Genomic DNA, 23,779 nt, shown 5'->3' on the forward strand with positions numbered 1-23,779 from the left:
ATCATTGAGTAAAAGAGAGATCTGGGAAAAACATCAAATGAGAAAAAACTACGGAAGTGCGGGGAAGGAGTTATAAGATCTGAAACAAATTTCAGGATTCTGAGGTGGCTTCGATTGTGAGGTGCTATCCCATTCAACTGTCATAGAAGGGGAGGATCAACCAGCTGAACATACCATTTCTAACCAGATCATAAGAAACTGAAGACAAAGCTGAGCAAGACTTGGAAGAAAGATCTAGAGTTTGGAGGGTGTGAGCCCCATAGCACTGTTTAAGCTTAAAACTAAAGGATGTGAGATGTGGAGGGAAGAGATTCCTAACTGATCCATGAAGCTCAAATAAGATGAGGGAAATTTATTGCTTTAAGTCACTATAGTGAAAATCACATAACAGCGCCTGACACAGTGGGAATTCAATAAAAGGGAACTATAATTAATTATGCCACAAGGGTGTCACAATGCTCCAAGAAGTCACCATGACTTCTTTTCCTGAATAATGCTATTTTATCTTCTTTTATCCTTGTGAAGTGTTCAAGTGGGTATCATAAAAATAGAAGATGAATTACTAACATCATTTTGGGTAGCCAGAGTACTTCTCGATTACCAACAATTTTATACACTTACTAGAAACAATATAATTTTATAACATTGGGTCGCAGCTACACTATATCATATAACAGACATGACTACTTTTTCTAAAGCAATTATTCTTTTTTTTAATTGAACAGATAGTTTCAAAGCTTTCATGTTTGAGATTCAGCTATACAATGATCAAACACCCATCTCTCCACCAGTGCAAACTTTCCAATGTCCCCATTGTCCCCCTCCTCCACCCACACCCATCTCAGTCCTCACCCTGCCTCTATGGCAGACAGTTTCTCAGATACTCTCTCTCTCTACTTTTGAGCATTATACTTTGCTCAAATTTTCCCACCACCATCCAAGGCTGCCCGCTAGGGGCAGATGCTAAATCATTTATTTTCCATTAATCATTTTGTATACATGAGAGGTCACATGGCCGCTTACGTGGCCACACTTCTGAAATTCTAAGATTGTAAATGGTTGGGTTCCAGAACCAACTGGTTTTTTTTGTTTGTTTGTTTTTGCTTTTTAAGTCACAACCAGTGATGCACAGGGGTTACTCCTGGTTCATGCACTCAGGAATTACTCCTGGCCATGCTCGGGGGACCATATGGTATGCTGGGAATCGAAGCCAGGTCAGCTGCATGCAAGCCAAACACCCTACCTACTGTGCTATCACTCCAGCCCCCAGAGACATATTTGTAGGGAGCTAATTCATTTTGGGATTCAATTGGGAGTTTCTAGACCTGGGCTGTTGGTGCACCAAGATGGTGCCCGGAGGAAGGTTGTGGGTGTGACATCTGGCACCAGGAGCAGAAGGAGAGCCAGAGTGGGACTGCCCAGCTCCACTGCCACCACGCAGCTCAGAGACTTAGTTCTGGAGCCCACATACCTGGGCCTTGCTTGTGTAAGCTCATGGTCACCAGGATTCCATCTGGAGTAAGCGGGGAGACGGCACCTGCTCCATCTGGGGTCTCCCCGTGAAATTGGCTTGGTATGGGGCCTGGAGGAATCTCCAGCACTGTGGTGCCCTCCGGGACTCACTGCTGCTGTGTCTCTGGGCTGGGCTGTTGGTGCACCAAGATCCAAAGCAGTTATTCTTAATGGAGATATAGGCACTTAAGAAGTCTGGACACAGTAATAGGATACAGATGGGACTTTTGAAGAAAAAGTTAATAACTATGGTAAACAGAAGTGTTGAGGATGTTGTTTGGCTTGGTGCTTAACATCTGTCAAAAAAGCATCATTTACATATTAGATGAAGGTGTCTGCAGAAAGAAACACCAGTTAACTTTATAAAACTGAATAAGATTTATTCGATGGTAAAAGAGAGCAACTGTCTTCTAGGTATGTGTCCACATGTTTGATTCCCATTATCACCCTACATGGACTGAATATGATCCCATTAGCACCAATACAGATTGAGGTATCTTTCATGCACCACAACCAAGTGTGAGAAAGCACCACAAAGTGTGCAACCCTTAGCCAGCATTGCAATTAAGTGTGCAAACAACAGAATCAAGTGTGCAATTCTAAGTCACTATAACAACAACAGAAGTGGAGAGAAAAATAAAAAGGACATTTTAGGGGAAAAGAGATTCATTCTTTTTTATAGTGTCCATTTACATTTGAAATCATGAAATAAGCTTATAAAGTTAAACGCACTCATTGGAAAAGTCCACCCAACAGTTTACCATATTTCTAACCACTGCCCCAAATCAACCCCTATTAGCTGAAAAAATAAAAGACTATAAAAGAGAACCCAGAATTTGACAATAAGAAAACAGCAAGAGCAAGAGAATAAAGAGGTAATGAAAAGACAATCAATCATCAATAGGCTGTTTCTATTAAGATTATATCCACACAGAATATTTTCTGCCTCATTCTTGCTTCCTTCCACTGGGTCTGTTGATAGGTTTATTTCTGACAGAATCCAGTCAGGAAAACAGAAACCACACTAAAAATTTTTAAAGAAATATCAAAAGAAATTAGCCAACATTTGGAGAACAAAAAGAGCAATGAGAAAACATGGTACCCCAGAGATATAACTGCGGGCTGAACCACACCCCAAGGTTGAAGGAACAAAGGGAAGAGACTCTCATAATCTAAAAGCTTAAAGGAGAAGCTTTGCAGAGTTAGTTTCAACCATCCCACCACCACATGAGCCTCAAAAGGGCACAACATCCCTCGTTAAGTGTGTGTTAATAGCACTGGTGGTACAGTGATGTGTCTAGCTCCCTTGCAGAATACTTCAATAAAATGCTGGAACCTTGAACTAAGGGCTGTCAGTGGACAAGAGCTCCACTTCTGAAGCAGGGCTACTGAAACAGGAAGCAAACAGGAAGCAACATGACCCTTACTTCCTCCAGTTCTACAGCCACCCCATCTAGCACCCCATCATGGTAGAGCTGAAAGGGGTACTAGCTGGCAAAAGAAATGCTACCTGGGGTCTGACTGATAGTACAAGGGGTAGGGCATCTGGGTTCAATCCCCAGCATCCCATATGATCCGAGGAACAACACCAGGAGTAATTCCTGCGTGCAAAGACAGGAGTAACCACTGAGCAATACTGAGTGTGAAACAAATTTAAAAAAAAATTCAAAAAGAAATGCTATCTGCAGAGTTCCAGCAGTGTGTGGAAAAGGAGGTGTGGGACTGAAAGACAACAGCAAGACAACACACACACTACACATGTAAAAAACAAAATGATCCGGGGGCTGGAGCAATAGCACAGCGGGTAGGGCATTTGCCTTGCACGCAGCCGACCTAGGTTTGATTCCCAGCATCCCATATGGTCCCCCGAGCACCGCCAGGAGTAATTCCTGAGTCCATGAACCAGGAGTAACTACTGTGCATCTCTGGGTTTGACCCAAAAAGGAAAAAAAAAACTGATCCATGTATGACTCTCACAACAAATTTGCTTCAAAATACTTCAGATAGGGTCAGAAGTAGCAGCAGAGTAATCCACAGTCATCAGAGTACAGTCATACTCTCTCTCTCTCTCTCTCTCTCTCACACACACACACACACACACACACACACACAAAGGTGTAGGACCTTTTTTCTCACACCTTCGAGAAGCATTTTCAGAGACTGCTATTAGTGTCCTAATTGCTCTTACCTATGAAAAATGGGCTCCTTCAAAGCCATGTGCAGGCCTGCTTAAAATAATAAGCTTTTCTAACCCCCAGAGCACAACATACTCCGGGAGCATGGTCTGGATGCTTATCAAACAAGTTCCTGGGCCATTCTCTGAAGTTTCTGGGCAAGTACAAACAACAGAGTCAAATAAATGTCTTTTAAAAGCAAGGCAATGGAGCACGTACCCTGTCAGTGAGATCCTCATATCCCCACAGAGTAAACAGTAACATGAGAATATTTATACTAAACAAAACTGTGTATCATGCCTGCTTTGGCTCAGCCAGAGGGAATGATAAATTCCTTGCAGATCTCTCAAAGAGTGGTCCTTTGTGGACGGCGAACTCCACTTCCAAGACAGTACAAACCAATTATAGAGCAAGGCTTTTCATTATGTCAAGGAATGAAAATATTAACCCCCACCCCAAGTTTTGTTTTATTTTAGAGTTATGTTTTATTTAGCCCACCCCTCTCCCTTATGGTGAGGTCGTTTTTAATATATTTTGAGTCAAGATCAAATTTCAGTTGGAAACAAATGATAACTCACTCTTCTACCACCCTGCCCAGGCCCCTACTCTCCTCAACCCTGGAATCAAGCGTTTTTTGCTTTTCTTGTCCCTGGTCTAAGAAACTAAAATTAGAAAATTAAAGGTGGTGAGATCCCAGATGCTCAAGTCTTGATAGAATGTAGACTCTTATTTGTCCATATCAATTCTGTTCTGTTCACAACGGGCACATATCATGGGCAATGTCATCTGGCAGGAGATGGAGGTTAAACCAACTATGAAGCCATGCTCCATACGAGGTCCTTTGTGGTCCCAGGAAAGAACACACTATATGAAAACTTTCACAGATGTTCTGTTTCAAAGAGGTCAAGATGATAAAACATTAATAAGAATTAGGGTGTTTGAGAGTCCATTTCATCTGATTCTTTCAACACTAGTTGTTACAGATATATGTCCAAGACTTTCAACAGCCTATATATAGAAAAAAAATGACAAGTCCATGTATCTGTCCAAGCATTCTGCATCCTAAAACTATTGCAGATTCTCTAAAACAGTGTTTTTCAACTGCCTGGTTACTAGGATGCAGGTGTAAAAAGACTAAAAACCACCGAAGAACCCTGGAGCAACAAGGGAAAGGGGGAATGAGAAAAAAGATAACAGAAAAAGAAGGGGAATGAGTGGTAAGAGGTGTGGTGTGCTAGTATTAAAAAATACAACCAAAAGATAAAATCATTGCTCTAAAATAGATAGCTGGATGAAATACCAAATTGAGTATTTATTTTAAGCCATTAATTAAACCTCCTATATACTGCCAGATTCCATAATAATAGGTTAAAAAGTGGAAAAACAGAGGCTGAGGAAATGACTCGAAGACTGGAGCACATACTTTACATGTGGGAACCTCAAGTTCAAAACCCAGCACCACATGATCCACTGAGCACACAGTGAAAGTACCATCCACAGCAGTTGTGCCTCCCTGAAAATATTCAATAAACAAACAAACAAATAATGGATATTGACATTTTTCCAGCAGTTTATTTAAAACATAGAGGCATAGTAAAATTACCTTATTCAGAGGATTGTTTTCAGTTTGGGGAAGTTTTATAGATGTATTTGTAACTATTTGACTCTGATAAACTATAATACCAAATGTTTCATTTTTAAGACTATAGCACAGTGGCATTATGTGTTCATATTTTTATACAACCATCATCCATTTCAAGAATTACTGTCCTTATAAATCTGGTGCTCTGTTTGTAAATAGGCCTTGTTTATTATCAGTAGTCTAGAATGCAATATGAACCTAGAAAGGTTAAAACAAGTAACACTAATGAATCAACTCCTTCTACAACCCCTAGAATAACTCGTAGGCCTCTTGATCCTTATCTTTTGTGCCATTTCTTCCCTTCCCTGCTCCCCTCCACTGCTGTTGTTAAGATGGTGTCTGTCTGTCACTCACAAACATACAACACACACAGTTTGGCTGCAGTGCTCACACATTTGGTTTCACTGGGGTACGCACTAGAGTTGCACACTTTAGTTATGATATTCAGGCATATTCTGGTGTAGTGGTCATAGGCAGGGTAGGGAGGGGTGAGACACTGTGCAGTTTACATGGACATGCTAAATTCCTACCCATAGTGCTTGTACACCATCATTAGTTCCATGGTTCCAAGGATCCAAGCATTACCCTTTTATAGTTGCAATGCTTGCACATAGAGGACTGCAGTACTCCTGAGATCACACATTCCATTGCCCTTGGAGGTCCCAGGGAGCCAAGATGCTAGAGCTGTGCTCAGTGCAAGCATCATGCTTTTATCCTCTCCTATCTTTCATGTTCAGGGTGGATCTCCAAAGCTGAAGCAAAGCTCCAGAAGAAGGCTGAAAAGGGTACTGATGATATATTTTTTGTGTCATAGCTCATAAGGTACTTTGGCTAAGTCCTCCAGCCCTGGGAGATGGGGGCAGAGGTGGAAAGAGTCCTGCATCATGGAGGGAACTGTCTTCCCTATTTTATAAATAATTGGACTACAGCTACATGGAAGGTAAGAGAGATGCTAAAAACTCAGGCTCTCTGACCACTGTCTAGTGCTCCTCCTATAAGACCATCTGTGCCTGAGCCAAAGTGATGGAATTTCTCAACTCTTATAGACAGAAAAATCCCCAGGTGTAAGCAGACAGCATTTTCTCTCTTTACAACAGCAACTAAAAAGTCCCTGTGACTAAAACTATACCCAGTCCATCAAATCTCCATCTTTCAAGTATTTATATTGATGACAAAAAGAAAACATCTATAGAAACATGATTCTGGAACCAAATTAATTCAATTATATTTGACAGTTGAATAGTGAAAAAACAAAAAATATCAGCTCACTACACACTATAAATTGAGTTCACTCTTTACTTTTAATTCCTTTAAATAAATTCACATTTTGTACTCTTATTAGAAAAGATCACAGCGTTTCTTACCAAATAAAAACTACAGAAAAATTCATTTCTTTGTGCTTCATAAAGTATCTTATACCAACTACTAAGGATTTATGTAAAACTGTCAAAATCAACAAGTAACTTCTTATAATTCACAAAAAGGCTACATAATTTTCTTTTTTAAAAAGTTATTCCATCAATATCTTGTTCTTTGTCCAAAAGCAATATATTCACTAAACCTCTTTATTTTCCATTTCCATTCCAAAAAATATAAACACAATGTCTTGTAGTCATCCCTACATAAACACTAAAGAACTATATTAATCTGACTTTTGGAAATATCTCCTAACTTAACAAAAGTCATCTGAAAAAATGGGAAGGCAGAAAAGGACCATCATACTTTAAAAGAGGAATTGTACCTTAATTTGCCTACTTTGTAGTCACTTATCAATATTGATAGGAGTTCACAACTGAAAATTAAAATCACTCAAAAACTAAATGAATAAAAAAGTTTGGAATAAAGAGTTTAAATAAAGCCCAAATTTAGTTTTGCTCTATTAATTTAATTTAATTTGCTCAATTAATTTAAGATGAATCAGCAATCATGGTCATTTTACCTAGCAGGTTCAGCTGGTAATGTACACAATGCCTAAACTTTTTAAAAACTATTTTTATTAAAATACCATGATTTACAAAGCTGTTCATAATGCAGATTTTTCAGGCATAAAATATTCCAACATCAATACCACCATGGCGTTACCTTCCCTCCACCAATGTTCCCAGTTTCCCTCCCAACCCCAAATCCTGTCCCTCTTAGCAGACAAATAACAAATTTACTTCATATTGTTTGCTCCAGCAAAGTGGCAAACGGAATTACCAGAAAAAAAGTCAATCTGTGATGTTTCATTGCTACATTTTATCCTATGTAGATAAAGATATTCAAATTACAATAACATCCAATGCTGATATAGTGACTAATTTTGATAAAGTGGGTTCTTGAAAAGTTTTAAAGATGATGGAAATATCATCGGGGAATTATCAATAATAAACACAAATAGGGAATCCTTCCAATTTTTCAATACACAGCAACAATGAAGTTCTCTATCTTTTTATCTTCAATGGTCAAAAGATAACTTTAACAATTGAATTTTTTCCTTAAGATTTCACTGAAGCCTTAGATTGCATTACATGAAAACACCTTCTCTTGTCTTCCAGAATTCCCCAATATTTTCCCTTATAGCATGTTCGGCACAGTTCTTGCACTCTTCAGGTGTAAATCCAATTAATGCTTTCCCTAACGTACTCAGTCCCTTCTCCCTTGCCAATTCTCTAACTCTGGTTTCTATATACTGGGGAGACACATAAGAAAAACGATTCCCAAGGACAGTGTAAACCATGTACTGAGAGTCTTTGTAGGTTTCTGCAGTGCTGTGAGCTTCAAAACTCTCTACATTGCAAGCTATCTCAATTTTCCCTTCATGAGGAAAAGCCATTGCTTGGACACCCTTCAAACCATTAACATTTGAGCCTCGGATGGCGCTAGCAATCTCCTTTCCCAAAGCCAAATCTTCAGAGTCTATTGTAACATTGCAGTTCATCACATAGGGGCTGGCACCAACACCTAAACCAATAATAAAAATAACATTAGTCAGGGCAGGAGAGACAGTGCAGCAGGTAAGGTGCCTGCCTTACACAAACCTATCCCTATTCCATCTCTGTGGCTCCATATGATTCCCCCAAGCCCTGCCAGGAGTGATCATTGAGTACAGAAACAGAAGAAAGCCCCGAGCACCACCAGGTTAGGCCCCCAAACCAAGAAAGTAATAGTAGTATTAGTCAAGCCAAGTAAAACTACAATCTCAGGATTCTATTTAGTATCCACTTTTAATCAAAGCAATTTCCTCGAGTTAGTCTTCTTTAAAAATAATACAAAAGAGCCAGAGACATAGCACAGACCTTAAGACTTCTATCTTACATGACTAGTTTGATCCACTGCACTCATATAGAAGCACCTCTGGAGTGAGCACTGATAAAGAGTGAGTCCTGAACACTGCTGGGTATGGTCTATCCCATCCCCAAATAATAATAAAAATAAAATAGTAATACAAATACTCATGGTCAAAAGGTTATACATATTTCCATAGATATTTTATATGAATATATATACACATATGAAAAGAGAGAAAAACGGATTACAGCTACATGGATTACAGCTGTAATATATTCTAAAAATAGCTGAAGGATGATTGTTTGCATGGGGCGGGGGAGCAGGACAGGGATTTGGGCCACACATGGCAGTGCTCAGGGGCTACTCCTGGCCCTGTGCTCAGGAATGATCCCTGGCAGTGGCCAGAGGGATCTTATGTGATGCTGGAAATTCAAACTGGAGTTGGAAAGATGCAAGACAAGTGCCTTAACACCATACTATGGACCCCTCCTGCCCTAGAAAGACTAGTAAGAAAGGCCAAAACTTTACAAAGTGTCAAGAGAGGAGGGTAAAAGCACCCTAATTGAGTATTAGTTATTAGAAGCAGCAAAACCCTCTTAGCCTCTCATTCATTTCCAGGAATATCTCCACAGGTATCTGAATTCAAGATCAAGAACACCCTGTGGCTGGGGCTTGCATCACAGCTGACCTGGGTTCAATTCCCAGCATCCTATATGGTCCACCGAGCACTGCCAGGAGAAATTCCTAAGTGCAGAGCCAGGTGTAACCCCTAAGCATCGCTGGGTGTGACCCCAAAACCAAAATAAATAAATAAATAAATAAATAATAAGGGACAGCCTATGTCCATCCCTTCTTCCCCAAACCAGTGGCTGTCATCACTGAGCTAGATCTAAGACCTCAAACTTCTTAAATTAAAAGGAGCATCCCATAGCCCCCTCTTTAGGAAAACAATCCCTCAGCACACTCCGCTGCCCCTGCAAATCAACCCGCTTTAAGCAACCACACAGAAACTATTGCCCCTCTGCACCTACATTCTGGGATATTTCAGCATCCTCCAGAGGGTGGTATCACAGTCTTTGGGAAACAAAGAGTCAGATTAACATGGAACTCCACCGAACCGACCCACAGATCCTGGTTAGAGAAGCAGGTCACTAAACAATGACAAGCAGCCTTAGTGTTCAGATGGGCAGAGGAATTCCTGAGTCTCCTGACAACAGGAGTTGGGCAAGGACTGGTGCCCTGGAGTAACCTTTGGGAAATACCTCCTCCTTCAATCCCCGGCTTGCCACCCTGGAGTCTGGGTCCTCTGCAGTCCAGAGGCAAATGGACCACTTTTCCTTGCCTTGGGGATGATGCAGCTTGTGTTACAGAAATATTCCCACTCTAATTATAGTTTACATTATAAGATGGACAACTTGGTTAAATTAGCATTGGTATAAAAAAGCTTAGGTTTGCAGTTTCCTCATTTGGGGGCAACCTTACATTTCTAAAAGCAAAACTGACTGGGGATTGAGGGGGGATAGAAGGCTGACCTCATCTTCAGTGTATGACAACTCCTTAGTTCCTATTTCAACCATATTTTACTGTCATTGCTCTTTCTCACTACTTTCAAACTTATTGCTCATGATGTCAGTAACCATCAGAGGTAGCCTTCTGCTTTCACGTTCCCCTAGACCGCGTGGTGGTTTGGGAGCTTTGTTGCCTAGCCTGAGTCCTCTCATACTAATAGATGCTTCACAGAAAATCAGCACACGGAAACCACATTGCTTTTTTCCCCCCACACATGTACATAATGAGATATTTCAATTCCCCAGGCTGGCCCTCTTCCTACTGGGAATTCTGCAGGGATGAATCAGATTACAGTATTTCTCCATAATGCTGATTTAAGAAAAATTAAATTTCCTAACAGTCAATACATCTCATTCTCATAATTTCATACCCCAATCACTTACTCTAAATATCTTTGAGAATTATATCAGTTTTAACATTTCACAGAGTACAACAGGAATTTTCTTTTGTCAATGCTAATGTTATTCATTAACAGAAAACATCGAAACACAGTTTCTCTTTCCTTCACCCCTCAAAAAGGTATGTTACAAATAGCCTTATTTCCGCAAACACAGGCTTTTTTTTTACTCAAGCCGTGGCAACATTTTTACCATTTCCAAAAAGACCTGGGCAACATTCAGATTTTACTTGAATATATACACATTGGGTTGCAGTCAGCACAGCTATTCAAAACATACATTGGGCCTATTGTACTTCACTATTCCAGAATTTTCAAATTAACATTCAAATATTCCCATTTAATTTATCAGTTTAGGGAAGCATCTCCTTGCATTGTTCATCGATTTGTTCGAGCGGGCCCAGTAATGACTCCATTGTGAGACTTGTTGTTACTGTGCTTGGCGTAGTGAATTTGCCGTGTGGGCGAGATACTCTTGGTAGCTTGCCGGGATTTTGTGACTTAGGGAAGCAAGTCACAAAAATAGTGGAAGTTCCTTACTATAAGCCTGAGGAGCTTTCTCACCAAAGAACCACAGCATGGACCATTCTAACCTCACAGTTATGAGACTTCCAAATCACCTACCAAACAAGATCCAAGTCACCTTTTAACATCAGATTCCCTATTACTGTTCCCTTGTTAGAAGTATTTCCGAACTTGATCATTCTTGCTAATAAGTGACTTTACTACCTGAGACAAATTATCCAATACCTTTTAAAATTTAGATATCATGTATTTACTTCCAGAGCACAAGATTTCATAAAGAATGTTCTTGTCTCAACACTGATTTACTTAATTAAAATGAAATCCTATCTTCAAAATTCCTTCAAAGTAATTCTTAATTGGGCCAGATTTGTAGCCTAGTGGTGGAGCAATTAACTTGCAAGTACGAGGCCCTGATCTTGGTACTATAAAAATAAATAAATAAATAATAGATAAATAAATAAATAAAAGAACAAAGTATACCTGAGTTATTTTTTTAGAAAAATTAAAATAAAATAACAAAGTAATATTTATATTCTCTTTTAAATAAAAGTTCTCTTAACAGAATAGTAAGTCTTCATATGTGCTTTGGTTATATGTATTGTGAATTCTTTTATACTTTTGTTAGACAGTAATTCTATTCCATTTTATGCTATCCTGATTCAAATCGTCACGAAACAGGGACTATTCCTGAGAGAAGTTTCTGAACTAATCAGCATAGTATCTTCCTCCCTGAGGGGTTATAAGAACTTGACTCATTTCTCCTTGGAAATAGAAGAGAGAGAGGGTAAGCGTGATTGAGAGTGTGAGTGACTGACAGACAGACAGAAGACGGAAAGACAGGAGAAAACTTTCACATTTCCTCCCCTTAATCCTCCTCAGTCCAACTCCAATAAGGTGGCCCAACTGCGAGGAGTCAAGGTCCTGTTTAAATTCAGCTGTCCTATTCAAAGCTGCATTTCCTATGCTAATTTAAACTTAGTAAGGATTCTTAAATAAGAGAGATAATTAATCCCAGAAAATTGTATTTCTAGTTAAATGTCATATAATTAAAGAAATTCCATTTTTCGCTCTAAAATTAGCAAACTGATGTGAAAGTTTGTTTCTCAGTTTGCGGTTTCGCTCTGCTCCTGCCTCCTGCAGATTGGCACTCGGCTGCTCTGGTGGCAGAATGAATCTCTTCGCTGCAAAGCTGAAATTCCAATTTTATTCCAACGCAACTGTCACAACGCCCTGAAGCAAGCTAAAAACAAGGAAAAAAATCTTTGGTATGATTTCACTTTCCATGTGTTCTTTAATGAAAAATTTATCATTCTAAATATTGGTGTTTACTCCTAGTTAAATGCTTTTTTTTATCAAAAGGAAAAAGAAACTGAGATTCAGTTGCTATTATTTCACAGGGAAATATAACAGGCCTGATGTTTTCCTGACAATTCTGTTATTTTCTTGTGTGGAAACACTGTATTTATCATATACTGTACGGCTGGTAATTCAGATATTGTAGAGACCTTATGGTGAACTGATATAGATGTAAACTCTTTATGCCAGATTGTTTAAGCAGAAAAAACCAAATGCACTTAATTAACATCTGATGTGTAGCTTTTGCAAACACAAATGCAATATTTGTGTTTGAGCACTGGCAGTAATGACTGTGAACTATGCTATTAATGTCTGGTTTAAAGATGCTTGTGGTAGGACCACGTCTGGAATAACACAAATAAAAAACTACATTTAGACAAAACAATAGTGAAGAGCCCATTAGAAAAATGGAAAAGTGGCACTCAGAAGAGACACATGTATTTTTTCCCACTTCAGATCAAAATTATTCTTCAGAAAAAGTTTCAGACACTATCATTCTCAATCAAAGGTGAAAGAGCCTATATATTTTTCTCCACAGAAAAACTTTCACTTTAAAGGGTTAGAAATTAGGGATGTTTTTAGAAAATCTGGTTCTTATCCTAAGCTATTCTTTGGTGATCAATATTAAGAAATGCACAAGGAAACAGTTGGAAGAGGAGAGAGGCTGAGGTGGGATTTTGAAATATTTGATGTTTTCAGAACTTCAAATTTGTGGATAACATTAGCTGGAATAAACATATTCTCTTGGTCCAATGTGCACCTCCCTCATTAAATATGCTTTGATTGAAAACCTGCTCTATGCCAGGAACCCCAAGTAGACTTCTGGGAATAAAAACATAAAAAAATAAAAAGAAGGTTAAATGAAGATAAAATTTAGCATAACTGTAACCTTTGATTTAGTGTAGCAAAGTAAGGCAACAGATTCAGCAATCAGGTTCAAACATATAAATGGCTAGCATACAAAAATCTTAGTCATCATTATATATTGGTACCTCAATTTTTTATATAATGTGCACTAAAGAGAAACCACAGCTGAAACAGGACATTGGATGACTAAAGTCGTAAACTCAAACATAATTGCTAAATCCAATGCTCCCATGGTGAGAAGAATGTAGGGCTCTCAGGCATGTGGCTGAATCCACAAATAAAAGAGTTGAGACCCACGTAGCACAGCGCTCTGGAATGGCTCCCCATGGATGTGAATTCAAGTTCCACCTCTTCAGTCACTGCCCCTGTGGCAGCTGTCTTTCTGCAAAATGGCTATGATGTTTTTCCCACTCTGCAAGGAATTGTGAACCTCAATTTCTTAACTGTAAATCTTTCAGAACGGCAATCATTCTTAGAGGAAGATACAGAAATGGGTACCCATTAACGTGGCCATGGAGAGAAGCCAGACCAGGTGAGGGCCAATCTCCAGAGACCTGTCTGCTACCAGAGTTTGCAGGCTGGAATGGAGTCCTTGTCCATGCATGTAGCAATAATGTCCAAGACCTCTATGTTTCAATGACAGGTCATATACTTAATTATGCATTGAGACTTTCCTTTTCCATCAGCCCAATTCAAATATAAGCAAAGAGTAAAATGATGAAAATAAGTTCTTAAAACAGGACTCATCCTAAAACTGTAAACATTTTTGGTGTGGAGTAAACTGGGTTACTCAATGTCAAAGAGAAGTGCCTCTAAATAAGCGCAGTTATTTACAGAGAAAGAAATAAGCAGGGCAGCTCTCAGTAACACATTTGAATAACAAAACCAGAAGCCCCTGATTCCAAGATTCACCAATTATCTCCATCTAAGATTCCCAAGGCATATGAAAGTGCAATTTGAAGAATGGTTCCTGTATTTTTAAACACTGATGCATATAAGCAAGTCATTCATACAGCATATTGGTCAGAATGTTTAATTTACCCCATAAATGTTTAAAATATATATGCATAAAGTATTTATATATAGATCTAAAAGTATCAACTATTATTACTTTGCCCTTATTTATGTTCCCCATGAGCTGGCCAACTACAAAGTTTCAAAAGGAATTTGGTTTAAAAGAGCTTATGTGTTTGGCACTGACTATGAGTGTTAATCATTTCTGAGCTCACTTTTTCTCTCTTCTGTTTGTAAAAATTGTAGGAAACTTCAAAACAGAAACCTGTTCCCTCATAGATCCCACTTCCTCCTAGGCTCTGTGTAAATTAACTTGTCATTGGAAAGTTAACCCTAAAGTCCAATTGATAGTTCAACTATTTATACAATTTTAAGAAAGGAAATATATGTGGCAACTGTGTTGAAGCTTTTTTGTTTGAATGGAAGGAGTAGGAAATAAAATAAAAAACACTGATACATCTAAAGAATATTAGAAGTGTATATAATATTATTAAATTTTTTAAATAAAGGAGAAATTGCCCCTGGTGGCAACTAAATCAACTGGCAAGTAAATCCACTCGATAATGGAATGAATAACTTCTCTACACTAATAGCAGAGGTTCTATAAGTTCTACTTAAGTAGACTTTCAGCAGCTTTTAAAAAGTGAAAGTATTTTCATTCTTTCTATGTGTTTCTTTAAGGAAGAATTTGAGCAAGTAAGATAATGTAAGAATCTAGTTGATCACATTGTAAAGTGCAACTGCAATCTAGTTTATGAAATATTAGAAAGCAATGATTCAATCATTTATTCATGGTTCTTCATGGAAATATTTTATTTTTGTGATCCGAGCACCTGCTTTGACTCCATTAAATGACGTTCTATCTTTGAACAGTGCCCTACCTATTCCTGACAACTCTTGTAGTTTCTCAATCTCTGTCATTTGTCAGAAGGCAACAACAACACCAAAAAATTCTAATTTTTTCTTGGCTGATTTCCATCAGTTTGAATCTGAATGAGAGCATTGAAATACAACTCTTATGAAATTAACTCTTCTCAATCTCAGTATTCACATGAAAGATAATAGAAAATAATATCAAGATTGTTTTATCTTATATTTGTTTATTTTGGAGCCACACCTGATGATGTTGAGGAATTACTCCTGGATCTGTGCTCAGAAATCACTCCTGGCAATGCCTGAGGGATCTTTTGGGATGCCAGGGAGCAAACCTGGGTCTACAGAGGCAAGGCAAGTAAGTATCTTACCCACTGTACTATCTCTCCAGCCTGCCAATATTATTTTAGAGAAAGTGTGAAGATAAGTTGGAAGCTTCAACAAGTTGAAAATACTTTTATTTTTGTTGTGTGTTGTTCATTTGAGGGCCACAACCAGCTATACTCCTGGCTCTCCACTCAGGAATTAATCCTGGTGGTGCTTGGAGGACCACATGGGATGTCAGGGATCAAACCCTGGTCGACCTTGTGTAAGGCAAGCACCCTACCCACTGTACTATTGCTCTGGGCCCATTTTTCTTATACATGAGATCAGCAAAATGAACATACATATACTTCACAATGTTGAGACCACAGTGCTCACACAACTTTGTACTTTTGGGCCTTGACACTGGCTTCTCCCTCACCTGAACCTCACCTCACCTCCACATCTGCAGGCCTTGTTCCTTCAATCTTTGCCCAATGCTGCTTTCATAATTTAGAATATCCCACTTAAAACTGCAATCTATCACCACCCCTGAATTTATAATGCCACTTGCCCTGTTAATTTTTAGAGGGTTTGTTGTTGATGTTATTGTTATTGTTTTGGATTATGATTTTCAAGCAAACTATCTAATTCATTCTTTATCAAACCTAATATTTAGATCAATTTCCTCACCTCTTCCCCACAGGACTGTAAATTATTCGAAAAATATAAATTCTATGATAGTGCCTGACATGTACTAGATACTTATAGATACTTATAGATACTTATAGGTACTTTAAACAATTGGTGCTAATTTTCCTTCTTAAAGTTTTAACTCTGTACTGTGGATGCTGAGAAAATTCTCCACCTCAATCACAGATCTCCACATGGAATGAAAACAGAGAAGATATTCAAAAGCCCCATGGGCAGAAACATAGACTATCTCAACTGCATCATTGGGTGCAACTGAGAAGCAATGCTCATCTGTTTTTAAACAATTACAAACCAATGTTATTCTCAGGAAACTAAATATTAGTGATAACTTAGTAGTATGAAAAATTTTATCACAGATGTAATGTTTATATGATGTGATATATACATACATATATATATATATATACATGTATATATCACTTGATCACTTGACATCTTGTTACTCATGGATTTGCTCGAGCCGGCACCAGTAATGTCTCCATTCGTCCCTGTCGCGTGCTAGTGTAGCCCAATGGTGTCTGCTTGTTCGAGGAACACAAACAGCCTCAAACCGATCATTCAGGGTCTTGATGAAGAAGTCTGACCATCTCGTACGTGGGCGGCCACGCGATCTTTTGGATCCCATGAAATACAGTCAATAATGACTCTAGTCCAGTGTCCAGCCCATCTGATTTTAGACGCCTTGGCAAACAAGACAGTGTCCCTGATTCTTGACTGTCGACGGAGGTTGGAACTCCGGATTCTTTCTCTCATTTGAGTGAAATGTGATACTCCCAAGCATAGCACTTTTGATTCCTCTTTGAAAGACCCGAATAGTGTTCTCAGCGTATGCCAATACAGAAAGAAAGGTGGAATCAAAAAGATGTGCTGGAAGCTGGAAATTCTTCATGCTTTTAGCTATTTCTTCAAAACTCTTGAAGGCGTTCCAAACCACTCTCTTCCTCCTGTGCAACTCGGGTGCCAGATCATTTGTCATGTTGACTTCTCGACCTAGGTACACATAACTGTTGTATTCAGAGATGTTCGTTCTGTTGAGAGTGAATGGAACATTAGGAACGAGACTGTTTCTCATAAACATTGTCCTTGTGAGATTCAGCTGTAGTCCAACATTTCCACATCATGGTTGAAGTCGGCCAGCATTTGTGCTGCTTGGCTAATGTTTGGTGTTATTAGAATGATGTCATCAGCAAAGTGGAGGTGGTGTAGTTGCCGACCATCTATCTTCACTCCCATTCCTTCCCATTCCAGTCGTCTCGTGACGTTCTCGATGGTGGCACTGAAGAGTTTCGGTGAAATGGTATCACCCTGCCAAACCCCTCTCTTGACATGGATGATCACTTCCTTGTAGAATGGTGAGATCCTGGTAGTGAATCCCTAATACAGCTCAGGGAGGATCCTGATGTACTGAGTTTGAACACACTGTTTGGCTAGGGCTTCGATGACTCCTTCTGTCTCAACAGAATCAAAGGCCTTCTTTAAATCAATGAATGTTAGGTGGAGCGGCATCTTGAACTCCTGAGAAACCTCAATGAGCTTGGGTATTGTGTGGATATGGTTGACGGTGCTGAATCCTTTTCAGAACCCGGCTTGCTCACATGGTTGTCCTTCATCTAGTGTTCTGCCAATCCTATTTAGGATGACTCAAGTGAACAGCTTGTAGACGACAGACAACAAGTAGATTGGGCGATAGTTGCCAATGTCGTGAATGTCTCTCTTCTTGTACAGTAGTACAGTCCTGCTAGTTTTCCACTGGGACAGAACCTTGCATTCAGACTGGTAGCGTGTGAAGAGCCAAGCCAGTGTATTGATGAATACTGACGGTAGGTTCTTCAGGTGTTCAGGTCTGACCTTGTCTGGGCCAGGTGTTCTTTGTTTCTTTACCGACGAAATGGTATGTCGGATTTTGGAAGGGAGAACTCTGGGAATGACATATCCATCCTGCGGAATTTGGTATGTGGGCAGATGGATGTGGCTATCGAGAGATCCTAGTAGAAGTCATAGATAATCTTCTCCATTGCCCTTCTGGCAGATGTGATAGATTCATCAGGATCTTGGATGGCAGTCATCTTGGTCTTCTAGTTGGTGAAGGACAGGAGGACATTGTGAATGCTTTTCCCGGCTTCTGCCGCATCTGCCAGGACTTCTGCTCTTCTCTCTTTGAGGTCTTCCTTATTCGCTTGTCTGCACTGTTTTGTGAGCTCGGACGTTCCCTTGCCGTTGCCTGAGGCTTGCACCAAGCCATGTTGGCGAATAGCTCAAGAGTTTTCAAAGACAGGCATTTTTTTTTGTCACTATCTCTCTTTTGGTGTTCCTCACACAATCATGGAGGTGCTGAACCAGTTGATCATATTCCTCGTCAATGTTGTCAACGACGGCATCTTCTCACGTTGCTACAATAGTGCAATTTGGCATTATTGCAGCAACATATATATACACACATACACACACACACACACACACATATATATATATATATATATATATATATATATATGGGTCACCATATATATGTGTCACACAAGGCAGTGCCCTTTTTGAGGTCACAACATGTTGCTGGGAAATGAACTAAGGACTTCAAATATGCAAGGCATATGCTCTGCCACTTGATTTATCTCACTGTTTTAACTCAGATATGCTTTTGTATCAAGTTAGGTTCTCCCTAAATACCACAGCACTGAAACAACGAGAAATATTTTAAGGCCTGGCCTAACTTCATACTGAACACAGTTCTTCTGCCCTCTACTACTTGCAGCTCCCCACCCCTGAATTGAAATCCAGTCCAGGGACAATGATACCAGTCTAGCTAATTCTAACCCTTGGCACCTGTCACTGGCCTGGATTAGGTTTGTGGTGTGATATCTTCCTTCTTTAGTGAGTTCAAATTTGAAATCAGGAAATAGATTTCTGTAACCTTAGTCACAAAACTTACACCTCTCAATTTGTGAGACAAGTTGTGGGAAAATATGTGAGGTTCAAATTGGCAGGGGAGTAATCAGCTTCTGCCTTTCTTCCATAACTAAATACTGAAACATATTTATAATCATGTTTTTTATAAACTTCTTCTCTACAGAGGAGAAAAAGATCGACCCTTTAGTGCTGCCTGTGACACTGTATAAATGTTATTTTGATCCTAGAATCTTATGAGAGAAATGCTATTATTATCTTCATCTTATAGTTATAGGTGTTTAGGACTAACGAGATTAGTTATTCTCCAAGGTCACAGTGCCAATAACATCAAGGCAAAGATCCGAACACAGCTTCAATATCTATGGGTTTTTCCTTGTTGCACTACTCTACTGAACTTGAGGTTTCGTACATCCAAGAGCAGAATTCTGCATGAAGAGTTAGTAACGCATAACTGAGGTAAAGCTGGGCCAAGAGGAGTGGTTTTCTTCTTTTTTTTTATGCCTTGCTTCCTCTTGCTCCGTGAATAACTAGTACTATTATGTGTTGCTTAATGACTGGGATATGTTCTGAGAAGCAAGTGGTTAGACCATTTCATCAGTGTGTGCCCATCAGACATTGTGATTACACTGACCCAGTCAGTACAGTCTTCTCAAAACGTATGCAGCACAGCACAGCCTGCTGGAAACGCCACCCAGTGCATGGTCCATTGTTGCTATCACTGACTACTGACACCGAGCTACAGTTGAGAAACTGCTGAGGTACTAGTTGATGATCCCAACATATCTGTAGTGTTCTATCTTGTGTGTAGTGCTACCCCACTCCCCTACACACTCACAAACATGATAATCAATACTCAAAGAATCATCTTGAATAAAGCACTTGGCATCCTGGTGTCATGTTATGTTTGCCTGCATATAACACCAGGATGGGTACAGGTTTGGGCACTGACTCTTTTCTTCAGGTATGCCCTTAGCACGGGAGAGAGTCGAAGAGATAGAGGTAAGAGTTAGTGAGATCCACGGGAGGGAAAGGGCCACTCCTGAGGAAGGGGATGTTTCCTCTGCTGTGTTGTCCAGATAAGCTTCTCCCTGGCCTGTCTCTACTGGTTTTCTACTGTAATCACAAACTTGGTCATAATAGATGTTCAAGTACTAAAAGGTTTACCAGCTAGCTGAAAGAAACCTCTACTCAAGAAGCTGACCCTGGAGGTTTTGGCCACACCCAAGGCTCACAAGTGGCTCTGTGGCAGGCCTCTGTCAGGAACCCCATCCATTCTCAACACTGAAAGCCATGCTCTAGGTCATGCTGAGTCTCGGAAACCCACACCCTGCATTCTGGCCTCTCCAGTCAGCTTAGAGGCCTGGTGTGAGTAGGAGTTGAGAGAAAATCCCCGCTGATGCCAAAAGCAGCCACCACCAAGTGCTCCTGACTATATAGGAAGATAGATACTCAGGTTTTCTATAAGCAGATTAAAAAAGAAAAAGACAGAACAAAGTAATACAGAAAACCTGTCAGGCCACATCTTCGTGCAGGTGTAGCTCCCAGGTCACGTTCAAGTGCACTGAAGTCTCTCCTTGTGAACCAGCCCAGTTGCTTTCTTCTCTGGACCAGGCTGCGCTTCGCTGGCAGGTCAGCCTCACCAAAGAGAAATACGCTGCATCCAGGGACGTGCAGGATTAGACTCTCTGCCAGGTCTATGGGCAGTGGGAAATGGTAATGAAATAAATGAATATCAGACCCAGTGACACAATCCTCTATTGTGGCAACATATATTTCCCCCAGATTCCAAAAGATTTACTATTTTATTTATTTGCTTGTTTGTTTTCTGGTCACTCCTGGCAGTGCTCAAGGTTATTTCTGGCTCTGTGCTCATGGATCACTCCTGGATAACTTATATCCACATCATTGGGTAGCAATCACCAAGGCCCATTATTTGCATAAATTTTTTAAATCAAAGTTTGAACATAACACATTTTATCTTAAAATTAAATCATGTATGGGGTACCAGGATCAAACCTAGGTTGGCTGAATGCAAGGGAAGTGCCCTACTTGATGTATAACCTCCTCAGCCCCAAGGAAAATATTATTTTAAAAGTAGGGTTCATGAATGCAGCTTTAAAAATCCAAATAATATATGCAGAAAAAATTCTATAATTAGAAATCACTTTTTTTTAGCACAGAAGTAAGTCACTGAGGAAAATATCGTCAATGAATGAAATCCTCATGAAAAGCAATTTATCTTTGCATCACTAATAGTGTGATAACCAGGCAATGGCCTACTTATATAACAGAGTATTCAACTCATTGCCCAGCTCTAAAGACTATTTGTCCCATGAAATTCTCCAATAATAACTTCAAAATAGTTTTCTAGAAAGAATTTCAAGTTTGTAGAAAATGTGAAGGTTAAAAATACAAATTATTGCAGTACTGTTTACAATAGCCAGAATCTGGAAAAAAACCGAGTGCCCAAAAACAGATGACTCGTTAAAGAAACTTTGGTACATCTACACAATGGAGTACTATGTAGCTGTTAGAAAAGATGAAGTCATGAAATTTACATACAAGTGGTACTACATGGAAAGTATAATGCTAAGTGAAATGAGTCAGAAAGAGAGGGACAGACATAGAAAGATTGCATTCATCTGGGGAATATAAAGTAACAAAACAGGGGACTAACACCCAAGAATAGCCGACATAAGTACCAGGAGGTTCACTTTATGGCTTGGAGGCCGCCGCACATGCTAGGGGAAAAGGCAGCTCAGATAGAGAAGGGAGCACCAAATAAAGGTGTTGGGAGGATCCTCCCAGGATGGGAGATGCATGCTGAAAGCTGACTATAGACCAAACATGATTGCCACTCAATGCAAATCACAACACCCAAAAGGAGAGAGAGACAAAGGGAAATGCCCTCCCACAAAGGCAGGGTGGAATGGGGGGGGAGGGCAGGGTGGAATGGGGGTGGGGGATCCCCTGTGGTGGGATCAGTGGTGGTGGAAAATGGGCACTGGTGGAGGGATGGGTGTTCGATCAATGTATATTAGAAACCCAAGCACAAAAATTTGTAAGTCTACAATTGTACCTCATGGTTTTTCACTAATAAAAATTTTTAAAAAAATACAAACTATGTGGGACCATGGAAAACAAATAGATGTAAAATGTAGGAATTCTATGTAACAAATACTGTAACCAATGAATAACAGGAGGAAAGGGGATGTGGGGAGGGGGGCAGCTTAGATCAAAGAGAGAACAGTTTAGGTCAAAAGAGACAGGTGTCTGGGGGCCTGAGAGGTAGTAGAGCAGGTAAGGCACTGACCAGGTTCAATCCCCCGCATCCCATAAGGTCCCCTTAGTACTTCCAGGAGTGAGTCCTGATTGCAAAGCCAGGAGTAACCTCTGAGCATCACCAGGTATAGTCCAAATACCAAAGAGAGACAGAGACAGAGAGACAGAGACAGAGAGGCAGAGAAAGAGAGATAGGAGGGGGGAGAGAGAGAGGTATAATAGTCAATGTAATATATCAACCACATAAAGATCCAGATTCAAATAAATCGCTCATGAAAATTTGCTCAGATTATAACTCTGTGTATCGGACACGGCACCAAAGAGGTATTACAATTAGTTTGATAATGGTACTGCAGTAACAAAAGAAAATGTTAACACTATTTAAAAATACATGGAGAAATAATAAATTTTTGGAATTTACATAGCACAGTGGGTACGGCATTTGCCTTGCATGCAGCTGACCCAGGTTCGATTTTTCCATCCCTCTCAGAGAGCTTGGCAAGCTACTGCGAGTATCTCGCCCACATGACAAAGCCTGGCAAGCTACCCATGATGTATTTGATATGCCAATAACAGTAACAACAAGTCTCACAATGGAGACGTTACTGGTGCCCACTCAAGCAAATCGATGAACAACAGGAGGACAGTTCTACAGTGCTACAGTGCTAAATTAAAATAATTTAGAAAAACCACAGAGGAAAAGAGCAGTCTGCAGAATCCTCAGGATGTAACTCAGTGTTAGGGCAACTGCTCGCAATCTTTAGGCTGCAAATTTGATCCCCAACAGGCTGAATGTGATTTTAGCTGCACTCTCTTTGTGATCCTCGTGGCCACAACCAAGTGCTCAATCTCTGCTGCATAACAACACAGTGATGACCCTCATCATCCCGACAACCACATGAGAAGGAAAGAGAATGGGGGTGGAGGGAGAGGGAGATAAAGGAAGAAGAAAGAAAGGCAAGCAAAGGAAGTAAGGGAGAGGGGACTACCCCATAGGTTATATGAAGAGATTAAGATTAGAACAACTAAGAAAAGCATCTTAACATGCCTACTGCACTGTAAACCAAGCTTTCCTTCCCCTTTGCAAGTCTCTCCCACTGCTCTGAATTCTAAAGGCTGGGCCATGCCTGCCTGGAGAAGTATGTCCCTAGTTACTAGAAGTTTCTGTGTTTCTTCACAGTATTTAACAGCTCCTCTTCCATGAGCTCTTCTACACAAATCCATGGTAGAATTAATCCAATTTACTTTGTGTTCCCAAATAAAGCAAGACAATTAAAGCATGTCCTTATTTTCAAAGCCAAAGGGTACCTAGTAACAAAGTGCAGACTACATTCTTCATTGTCAGGGTAAAGGTAAAGGTAAAGGCCCTCCCGT

General features: G+C 39.8%; 1 protein-coding gene across 2 annotated transcripts in view; it reads right to left on the reverse strand.

Moving 5' to 3' along the window:
- Positions 1–5,256: 5,256 nt before the first annotated feature.
- The window catches only part of FTCDNL1 (formiminotransferase cyclodeaminase N-terminal like), a 51,249-nt gene continuing 32,726 nt past the window's right edge, over positions 5,257–23,779 (reverse strand). For both annotated transcript variants that reach the window (XM_056111831.1, XM_056111830.1), the window contains 2 exons: positions 20,632–20,817; positions 5,257–8,271 (listed from right to left, as the gene is read on the reverse strand). In XM_056111831.1, the coding sequence (XP_055967806.1) occupies positions 7,835–8,271; positions 20,632–20,817 (623 nt within the window). In that variant the 3' untranslated portion in view covers positions 5,257–7,834. The remainder of the gene's footprint in view (positions 8,272–20,631; positions 20,818–23,779) is intronic.

The sequence above is a fragment of the Sorex fumeus genome, unplaced genomic scaffold (genome assembly GCF_029834395.1).
Source record: "Sorex fumeus unplaced genomic scaffold, SorFum_2.1 ptg000014l, whole genome shotgun sequence".
Taxonomy (NCBI): domain Eukaryota; kingdom Metazoa; phylum Chordata; class Mammalia; order Eulipotyphla; family Soricidae; genus Sorex; species Sorex fumeus.